The sequence below is a fragment of the Festucalex cinctus genome, chromosome 18 (assembly GCF_051991245.1).
Source record: "Festucalex cinctus isolate MCC-2025b chromosome 18, RoL_Fcin_1.0, whole genome shotgun sequence".
In the NCBI taxonomy this organism is placed as follows: domain Eukaryota; kingdom Metazoa; phylum Chordata; class Actinopteri; order Syngnathiformes; family Syngnathidae; genus Festucalex; species Festucalex cinctus.
In genome coordinates, this window is record NC_135428.1 from 1,723,868 (window position 1) to 1,735,029 (window position 11,162).

Consider the following 11,162-nt stretch of genomic DNA (forward strand, 5'->3'; position numbering starts at 1 on the left):
GTCTGACTTTTTCCAGAAAAGGAGTTCAATGATGCGAATGTATCACTCTTTTGAACACAAATTGTTTTTAAAAGAGGCGGGACTTCAGACTTCAGAGGGTCAAAAAGTCGGAAGCACAAAGTATTTTGACGCAGCCCACACGTCGCAAACCGAACCGGAACCAAAGCTGATGTGCAAAAAAAAAAAAAAAACAGTCCCGCTTCTTCCGTGGCATATACCCCATACCAGGTGTCACCAATTCCAGTCCTCGAGGTCCAGAGTCCTGCCGGTTGAAGATGTTTCCGACCATCTTTCTGCCATTATGCCTAAATAAGTACATCGCAGTAGGGACACTGTGTAGAATTTAGTGCCACCAAGTGATGGAGTAATAGAATGCAATGATCTAAGTTTGCCTTTTTTTATTTTTTTGCGTGTGAACTATAGTGATAAAAATGTTTTGGTTAATGGTTTCAGTTGTCAAAAATGTATTTTTTTTTTTTTGTATCGATTCTGTTGTCGAGCTCCACATCATTTCACTAACTGTATAGTCTCACTTAGTGCATCTCTAGTTTCTTCTTACTCCACACAGACATGTACTAATGAGTATACCAAAAAATAAAATAAAACTTTGTTAAAAAGTCAGACAAAATTGCATTTATTTTTGAAGTGTGTTATTTAAAACAAATACAAAAGTTAGTACAGTACATTCAAAATTTATGAGTGGGTAGGCCAATGTTAACGTTTCACCAAGCAATTCAAATTCACGATACAGAGATTAAAATTAGTAGACCTAAGAACAAGTGTGTTTAGGTTCAGTCCCAAAATCTTTAAATACACACAAAATATAATATAGCCAAACCATGTGCATCATCGCCGTTTACGCTTCGACCTGGTCCGTCAGGTCGTCGTCGTCGTCGTCCCCCGCGAGAGCGCAATTTTTCCGATAGACGTACGCGGTGAGATCGTCATCCAGCTTCGCCAGCTCGGCCAGCGACGACACGCACGGGTCGTGGTCGAGCACGGCCGGCGGCAGACGCAGCGATTGACGCTCGATGCGGCGCGAGCGGCGCACCGGCGTCAGAAACTTCAGATCGCGGATGTTGCTTTTCCGTCTCGACGCGCTCGTTTGGACATCACCGGCCATCGTTCTCTTCACACTGCGATACAAAAGAAAAAAAAAAAAAAAAAAAAAAGTTGACATCTCTCAGGTTGAGCTCTTTAAATAAATAAATGGTGAAACACTTTTACAATACAATACCGCCATGATTGGAGCGGACATCTGACCTTTGCAAGTGCGGCGTCGTCTTGACGCTGTATTTTACGATATAGGCGTTCTCCATCTGTGGCGCGTCCTCCATGTTGGCATCGTTACATTGACCTCTCAACATTTTCTTTTCACTTTCTTTTTCATCCGTCAACATCTCCTTGGCATCGTCATCCTTCGGTACGTCCTCTGTAGCGCCGTCCTCCTCTTCGCCGACCACGTTATTCGTGCTCTGCGGGAGTTCTGGGGAACAAAAATGGCCGTCGGAACTCACTCCGAAAACCAGCGTAAATTTTACACTAAAAGTGAACTCACCATCCTGGCATTTTGAAGGCGTCTGCATGGCTTCCAGGACTTCGCACAGGTTCAGAACAATCTTTATTTTTAAAAAAAAATAAAAAATAAGCAATGTTCCTTTCAGTATTAAGCACAACAAATCAGTTTCCTGGCATTCCTTGAATCCACTCACATTTTCAAATCCATCCTGCACAACAGGCAAGTCCAAATCCTGGTTTTCTGGCAGGTTGAAACTTGTGTTCAAGATCACGGGAGTCTGCAGCCGCACAGCGTCGAAGGCTTGCCGTCCTTCCGGGTAAGGAGCAGAAGCAGCGAGGTCCAGACGGCGTTCCGCTTCGGCGGCGTGCTGCGGGGCCGCCACACGGGTTTTGGGATTCACAGGCGCCCGCGTTTTGGTTTGCGTGCGCGCGCTCGTCATGGCGGGCCTCTTCAGAGTCTTGCCCTTGGAAGACATCCACTCTGCTAGTTTCTCCCTGCGATGAAGAATGAAAAGAAAAAAAAAAGGAAAAAAAAAAATAAAATAAAGTAGTGAACGTGCATCACCGGATGACAAATGTCAATCAAAACCCGCAGGATGTAATCAACTCATTCACTAGCAGCCATTTTCACATTTCGCAATCCCGTTCGCTCCCTCCCGGCTGTTTTACTGGATTTTGACTGATTTTACAAGGCCCACAGAATATTGTGTTCGATTGAAATAAAAACATGGAACCTATCAAAACAAAGATTAAAGTCTCTTCTTTCATCAGTGGAAAAAATAAATAAATGAATTATTCTGTTTCCATTTTGCAGCAATTAGCATAAGAATATAGCTAAGTGGCATCAATGTTCACAAATCTATTGAAACTTGTGAGTAATTAAATTGTGAGACAGTTAAAGATTCGCGGCCCTAATAAACACATCTTTGGGACACTTAAACATTTAAATAAAAAAACAAAAAACATTTATCCGTTATTGGGAGCAAATGAGTTAATATGAGTTTCACCTTCTTTCCTGGGTGGTTTCGGTGGATCTGTACTGGCTGAGGGTGCTCGTTACAGGAGGCTTTTTGGCCTTCTGATCAGTTTGCGCAACCTTTGGCTTGGCGACTGCCACCGTCGCGTTCCTCAGTGTCCCCGGGACAGATCCGGAGGTGGCCGGTTTGGACGCTTGCGCACGTCCATCAAACGCCGACTTGGACCTCGGCGGGACAGGTTTTTGGAGGACGCGCCGAGGGACGTCGCTGACAGACTTTGACCTGCTTTTTGTCAAGTTGCCAAACTTTTGGTTTTCCGGTTTCGGCGCCGCTGTCGCGCTTGACTTCCAAATGGATCCAATTTTGGATTCTACAATTTTACCTTTGTACATGCCGGGCACGACTTTGGATAAAGCCGCCGCGCCGGGTGCCCTCGGGGCGCCTGTAACCACTTTTGCGTTTTTCACCGTGTGCTCAGTGAGAACGGCCCGGTTACGCGCTTGTCGTTTGACTTGGCCTCCATTATTCGCATCTTTCTGCGCGGACTTGCTCGGTTTCGCAACCGCGGACAACTTGGACTTTGGGCCTTCGATTTCACTGGCACCGTTTCTTCTCAGCGTCACCTGCTTCTTATTGCTTTTAAATTTGACTGAGACCGACGATGCCGATCTTGACAAGTTTCTTCCGGTGAGAGACTTGACGCCGTCGGCAGGCTCAGCATTCTCCTTGTTTCCCTGAAACAATTCAAAACAAACAAAAAGTCATTTTCAAAATTCTTGCATGCAAGTTCCTAATTCCAGTTTGATGCATACAGTTTTATTTACATGAATATTTCAAGTTGCACATTACCAAATATGGACACAACTTGCATATAGTACGGTGGACACTGTATATTCACAGTTAAATTTGCAAATGTAAATTTCTCTGGAATGTGTCAGCACAAAAACTCTTTTTATAAAATCAGGGCAAAACTATGTCTTAGACTTAGACTTGACTTTATTGATCCGTTTGGGATGGCTCCCTCTGGGAAATTCACATGCCCAGCAGCAATGAGAACAGATAAAATAAAAAATAAATAAAAGAAAGAGAAAAAAAGAAGAAGTAGAAGAATAGTTGCCACCATCTTGTTGGCAATCATCACAAATAGCCATTAAAGGGAAAGTCAAACCTAAATTTTCTTACCAATAACACGTTTTATGCAACCCCAACAAGTCTAAATATGGCATTCAGATCAATAGTGTGTTTGGGGAATATGAGTGAAGCAGCTTCAACTCGTGTTCCAGAAACAATATTAATCATTGTGCCCACATATTGTAAAGACATTTTGAAATTAGCAGGAGAGTTGCTGGTCACTGCAAAATATCCGCTGCCTCCCAGTAAGACGACTCAGGAACTTACTTTTCTGTTGGCTGGGGTTTTTCTTGAAACAGCGGCGTTGCTCATGGTGCAGCCGCAACCTCCAGATATTCCACGCGTGTGTCCTAGAACAGAAGACATTCCAATATATGAGGCAGTGGATATTTTGCCACTGCCTCGTTTCACCCACTTCTGTGTTTTTACATCAAATTTATTTATTTTTTTTCCCCCTTCATCTTGACACCGAAAATATGCTGTTATTGGCATTTCCAGCCTTGCTCTAAACATAAACTTCAGAGCACAGTTATAAGGCAGCAGGACACTTTTGAAATGCAGCAATCTTCTAGTCGTTCAGAAGGAAAAAAAAAAAAAGAGAAAGAAAAAAGATTTTTTTAAAAATAAAGAAAAAAGAGAAAGAAAAAAAAGAAAAAAGATTTAAAAAAAAAGAAAAAAGAAAGAAAAAAGATTTAAAAAAAAGAAAAAAGAGAAAGAAAAAAGATTTAAAAAAAAAAAAGAAAAAAGAAAGAAAAAAGAAAAAAAGAGAAAGAAAAAAGAAAAAAGGAGAAAAAAAAGATTTAAAAAAAAGAAAAAAAAGATTTAAAAAAAAGAAAAAAAAAGAAAAAAAGGAGAAAGAAAAGAGAGAAAAAAGAAAAAATATCTTTTAAAAAAATAAAAGAAAAAAGGAGAAAGAAAAAAAGAAGAAAAAAGAAAGCAAGAAAATACCACACACTTGTACACATTCACCGGCGCATAATTCGTACTTGTACCGGTAGTTCTCGCGCGATTCATGGCAAAACAACGATAGGTGGGGAGTTGTCGGTCACGGCAAAACATCCAATTAGTAAAGATACCCTTTGCATAATACAGCAACACATCTAAATGTATTTTTACTGACAGCGTTAGCACCTATAGAGTATTGTACAATCGACTTTCTGCAGTCAGAAGCATCATATAGCATTGAATTTAGACAACGTCTCTTTTCCTCCGACAACTGGAGTAGAGCAATTCTTTTCTTCGCTCACTTTAGTGTTGTTCAAGATGTTAGAAAGAAAGAATGGAGTCGTTCTACTCAGTAAAGCAACAATTCCGTGTATTATTTGATAAATTGTTACCAAGTGCGTTACTAGCTCTCTGCTCGGGCGTTAGTTAGTCGTTGTCAGAACCATTCTGGACGTTAGCTGTTGCTGTCCACTATTCGTTTGCTCAGTCTAAAATAAGATTGAAAACAACTTACCTTTGGTTGAGCGGAGCCTATGTCGTGAACTGAAAGAGTTCGGCGAAGCAACAAACCCAAACCCAAACCAGCCTCTGGACTTGAATGGAATGGAACCAAACGTTATCATTTGACTTGCCGCTGCCGCTCTTATTGGTTAGGACGTTCTCGCGAGAAGTCACATCAACCAATAGGATCAATCAAAACGAAGCACGAGGTCAAGGGAACGGCTGGGTTTGAATTATTTTGAAACTAAATATCATTCCACGATTATCGGTCACAAATGGCGTTCTACTTTAAATTGTACACAAGGGCTTGCAAAAAAAAATAAGAAAAAGAAAAAAAGGGAAACAAATCGATGGAAGGAAAGAAACTAATAAAACTTAAAACTGATGTTTACTTCAGAAATGTATTTTTTTCTTAATTTTCTTGAATAGTTCAAAAGAAGGCTATTTATCGATTAAAAGAAACAACTACAATATTGTAGTGGACTTTAGGGGTGGTTGCCATGGGAACAGCTAAGTGCACTGGGCTTCACCTGTGGCCAGTGGGAACAATCCAGCCTATAATATAATTTTAGATCTTTACGTATGATAAATGTTGATGCCATTAAAGAATGCCATCAACTTGTCTTTGTCTACAGAAATCAGGAACGTTCAGACTTCAGAGACTAATGAAAAATTATTGCTTTCCCTTTATTGCCCCCCCTTCAATGGTACCTGATTATGTTCAGTAGTAGTCATTCAGAAACCACAATAGAGTACTTTGACTACCAATGCTCACACGAGGATCCTTTTTCCGTGGACAGGCACCCGTGCGCTCGGTGTAAAAACTGGCGCATCTTCATCTTCGTGCCGGGTAAAGTCGAGTGCGTTTTGGAATTTGGTAGACTGTGCTACACGTTAATGTAGTGAGTCATCAAATACATTATTATCATCGTCTTTGTCCGACCCAGCCCCTTGCAAATTTGCGCCAGACTCGAGTCCAAACACAGGGCCCCAAAAGTTTGTATTTTCTGGGTTTCGTTTAATGTCTTCCCGTTGACCCAAAACTATAGAACAGATGGTCACATCGTGCTCATCTGCCATGTTGATAAAGAAATTAGGACAGCGAACAGTTGGGGATCCTTTTCTGAGACGTCATCAGAAGTTGCAATCCTTTTCAGGCCCTCCTGCTGTTTCATTTTATCCATCGAGAGGTCACCTTGTCTCTCAGCAGCCCTGCAGTGGAAAAAAAACAGCCAGGTTAAACGCAACCAATATTTTTGCTCTACGGGCCCCTGTTTAATGAAAAATAAAATCTTGCTAAGTTGGAATCACAAGGGTCGGGGGGGGGGGGGGGGGGGGGGGGTGGCTGGAGCCTATCTCAGCTGACAATCCATTGCCGGGTGCAATCGACAAAACGCGAGTTTTTAACTGACGCTGCGGATGAGTTCGTGTTCTGCTGCAGCTTGCTGCCCCCAATGCAAGCTGGAAATAGAACATCTGTGGAGCCCCAAGTTATTCCGGTGGGTATTACAAAACACACACACACACGGGCACACATATATAAAAGAAAAAAACAACAACTCACATTCGACTCGATGCATTCACTCGAACCAAGACCCCTGAAGTCCTCTCTCGTGAGACACGTTTCGCACATCACCTCTGCAGATGTTCGATTTCTATTGAGGACATGGTTAAGCTGAAAGAAAAAAAAAAAAAAAAAAAAAAAAAGTGGTTCATGAGATGAAGTTACACGCACAACGCATTTAACCACAATCTTACAAATAGTTACATGCTCATCTGGAAGAGGGTCAAAGTTCCTCTTGCACGTTGGAGTGGAAAGAGCATATGGATGGTCCTGTTGTGGACCGGAAAGAGAAAATGAATTGTGCCCCTGCTCACAACTCCCCGTCGTCGTACCTGAAGACAGAAAACGTGGACCATTTCATTACATAATGAATCATTAACTACTTTTGATTCTGATCCAATCAATTGTGAGCTTAAACCATGCACACTGTTTATAAATGTTCAATTCAATTTTATTTCATTCCCTTTTTAAAAAAAAAAGAGAAATGAAAATGGACAGAAATAAGTAAAACTTAAGTTATCTGCCCCTAAAAAATACAAAAATAAATCAACACAAAGTAAATGACAGCAAGCGGTCAAGACGCTTTCAATATAACAATTCAAAATAATAATTAAGCAGCATGTCCTTGTGCTATTTGTATTTTTCCCTTTCATAAAAAAAAATAATAATTTGTATATTGACTGGTAAAATTTCATGATGGGCTTTAAACATTATTTTGAGACATATAAACATCAATTCATTAAATTTCAAAGTTTCTAGTTGTTTAAATAATGGATTAGCGTGGTCTCTGTATCCGCAGCCACAAATGACACAAATTGCAGGGTTGTTATAGTTATGGATTTTTTTTATTTAAGTTATTTTTTTTAATTTCGTTTTGAGTTTTGTTTTCAATAGTAATAGTTTTAATTAGTTTTCAGGGTAGTTCTGTTAGTCTTTATTGGTTTTAGTTCTTTAATACATGCTTAGTTTTAGTTTAGTTTGTTAGTTTCAGTATTAGTTTTATTATTATACATTTTTTTAAATGTGTACTACTTGTGCACAATATTTAAAACACCAAACTTTCAAACGTCATTATTCCGGTTTATATCAAAATAAATCTCTTAAAAATCACATTTAAAATCATCCCCAAAGGCTCATGCATTAAATTAATTACCAAAGACTAAAATGAAGGACATTTTTCCTATAATTATCGTTAGTTTTAGTTAGTTTTGCAAACATAAAATGTAGTTTCAGTTAGTTTTAGTTTTAGCATATGCCGCGGGCCACTGAAAAATGGCCCCCGGGCCGTAGTTTGGACACCCATGGTATGTTGGCATTGAACCACTTCAGAATTTTCAAACAAAATAGGCACCTTATCGTGATGTTCCATTCAGGTGTTGGTAAAATGGTGATGTCATTTTTTTTTTTTTTTTTTTTAAACATGAATAATCAAACGCTTACATCTCGGTCTACAGTCTGGCGTCAGGTGATTGACAGCGACGGTCTGCGAGGTCCAAATCTTCTTAGTTACGGTGGCCGCTCCTTTGCCAGACAGGCCGACGACGCTACACGGATCTTTCGGTTTCGTTTTTTGCCTTTTTCCATCTGCAGACGGGCAAGCGTCTTCTTCTTGAACAAAGGCAGTTGTGGGGCTCTTCCTCTTGCGTGATGCAAAACTTTCTTTTTGCCGCTGCTGGACTTTTTCTACATTTCCGAGAACCTTACAGAACAAAAGGACCAAACAAAGTCACATGAAACACAAACGCACACATTCACATCCACAACCTTTTCATTGAGGTCTTTCATAGATTTAATCCTGGCTTCCAGGTGTTGCTCATCATCAAACTGGTCACCCATGGGACAAGTGTTAAGAGCCTCGGGAAGAGGAAGGAGGTGACGGCGATGAAAGAAGAGGGAAAACGGGCTGTTTTTCATGGAACTCTAATAGAAAAAAAGGAGTAAGCAGCAACAAACAATGTACCATTAGTAGGGTTCATATTCTGAATTTGAAACTTAACAACCATACCTGCTTGACGGAATTGATGCCATACAGCACAGCTTGCAGGTGGACATCCCAGTCGTTGTGGTGCTTATTGACATATCGCCGGAGAGTACGTTTAATATTTTGATGAGTAGGTTCATCCTACACAGCGACAATACGAATTGCAGATTTTTTTGTGTGCATACTTTATAACGTACGTTTCTTATGCAATGCAATTAACTCATTCACTCCCAGCCATTTTCACATTTTCGCAATCCCGTTCACTCCCGGCTGTTTTACTGAATTTTGACTGATGCTGCAAGGCCCACAGAATATTGTTGTATTGCCATAAAAGCATGGAACCTATCAAAAGAAAGATTAAAGTCTCTTCTTTCATCAGGAAAAAAAAGAAGTATGTTTCTATCTGTTTCCGTTTTGCAGCAATTAGCATTAGAAGAGAGCTAAATTTCATCAGTTTTCACAAATCTATTTAAAATTGTTAGTAATTGAGCTTTTTTACAACATTGCCCTGGTTGAGCTCCTTTGCTCTGCTGCCACCTGCTGGCCGATTGTGTAATGACTACCATTTCTGCAACCGTTCTTTGCAGTTGAGAGGCTGCATCAAAGCCTTCTGTATGCTCTAGCATAAAAAAAACAAAAAAAAAAACGTATAAATACATCTATGGGACACTTAGAACAAAAAAAAAAAAAAACGTATTTATACATTATTGGGAGCAAATGAGTCTGAAAAATTGCATCCATGTTTACCTGCTCATTGGTTTGGTGATGGCGGGCGCTTGACACAGCATGTTTTATGTTTAGGAGTTTGAAGATCTCTTCATTGAGCTGTCAATGATTATACGAAGAGGTGTGAGACTTTTCTTCTATTTCTCTCTTACACGACACATAAAATGCATCTATTAAAATGAAAAAAAAAAAGGGGAGGATAATGTCATACCTCATTCACAAACTTCCGGTCTTTGATAAATATTACTTTCTTGATCATGCCAAACAAATAAAATTTGGACACAAGTGCTGCTGAAACCTCCTCAACCGACTTTGACCCGAGAGGTTCAGCAACGACAAACTTGCTAAATAAATCGGTCAGCGTCAGAAGATATCTATTTTTTCTGACAGTCTCCTTTAGCGGGCCAATCACGTCCATCTCAACCACGCGCCAGTTTTCTTCCACCTGTGAATATACATTTCCGTTGCTCATCACCTGTACACTATTATTGTGTACTTCTGTTAGTTTGTTTTCAAAATTACCTTTGGAGGATGTGGCCCTGGCGCCACTCTTTTTAGTGGCTTAGTCAACTGGCATGTGTGACAGTCCTTGACCTGAAACAGAAGTCAACTTTATTGTGACATATTAATAAAAAAAAATTTTTTTTTAAAAACAGTGCTATTTTCTGTGGTCAACATATAAACCTTGCCTTACCCAGTCAGCAACATCCTGCTTAATGGAATGCCAGTAGTAGCCAGACACCACGCGGTCTATGGTGCGCCTGATACCGCAGTGGCTGCCATTGCTAGTCTGGTTATGGCATTCTTCCAAAACTGTTCGCTTTTCTTCCTCATCCATTATAACCAGCCGCATGAATATCCGTTTAGGGCCAGTGTAGAACAGTTTGCCATCTGTGTAGAATTATTATTTATGATTCTTTTTTCAAAGAAAAACATAAAACAGTAATTTGAAAAATATGGACGTAAATGAATGACCACCCACTGTAGATATTTACTGAAAGAACCAAACTCTGCTTTATTGGGAGACATTAGTCAGTTTATGAGAGGGCTGCTTACTTTTCTAATGCTTTAGAACAGGGCTCAACAACCTTTTTGAAATTGAAAGGTACTTCATGGCTACGGATTAGTTCGATGGGATGCCAATTTGATACATATTTCTGAAATAAATCGTTCAAACTACCTTTTATCAAATGTTCTCAATAGGTTAAGTTATTTTAGTAAGGAATTATTAAGTTATTGATTTCTCACAATAATTAGGAAACAGATAAATATCAAGATGAACGCCATTTCTATAAATTTCTGGCAGTGTTTACATGTTCAAATTATCATTTGTACAACTTTCCTAGAAATTCACAATGTTCCATACTGGTGAGCTGCATTTATTATTATTATTATTATTATTATTATTATTATTATTATTATTTTAATAACTACTACTACTCATGTGGTCCTTGGGGGCTACCTGGGTGATGGGTGATTCCAGCTGCGGAAGTACAGTACAGTATATCAAAAAGTATGAGATGCCTCTGTGCTACCTTTAGCTTGAATGCTACTAGCAATTGATTGTTTCCCCCTTAAATTACATCACGTTACCTTGCAAGACGAAATTATTTGCTGAGCGCTTAATGCTCCATTTCTCAGCTTTTCGACAACTGGAATCAAACGCTCCTAATTCCAAGTACGTTTTCACTTGCTGGTAAAACTTGTAAGCATGCATAATGGTTGTGTGCAGCACTAGGCGTGTACGATCGGATCCCCTGAACGACCTGCGTGCGCATGCGCAGCAAGTCGGCCATTTTTTTTAATTTTATTTTTTAAT

At 39.8% G+C, this 11,162-nt stretch overlaps 1 protein-coding gene across 1 annotated transcript; it reads right to left on the reverse strand.

Moving 5' to 3' along the window:
* Window positions 1-606: 606 nt before the first annotated feature.
* Window positions 607-5,199, reverse strand: LOC144006759 (uncharacterized). The gene is made up of 7 exons (XM_077505778.1): window positions 5,086-5,199; window positions 3,894-3,976; window positions 2,526-3,229; window positions 1,713-2,013; window positions 1,559-1,619; window positions 1,264-1,486; window positions 607-1,136 (listed from the first exon to the last, which is right to left on the reverse strand). Exons 1-7 carry the CDS (start codon window positions 5,192-5,194, stop codon window positions 857-859), a joined length of 1,761 nt encoding a protein of 586 aa, XP_077361904.1. The 5' UTR covers window positions 5,195-5,199; the 3' UTR covers window positions 607-856.
* Between the last annotated feature and the right edge of the window lie 5,963 nt (window positions 5,200-11,162).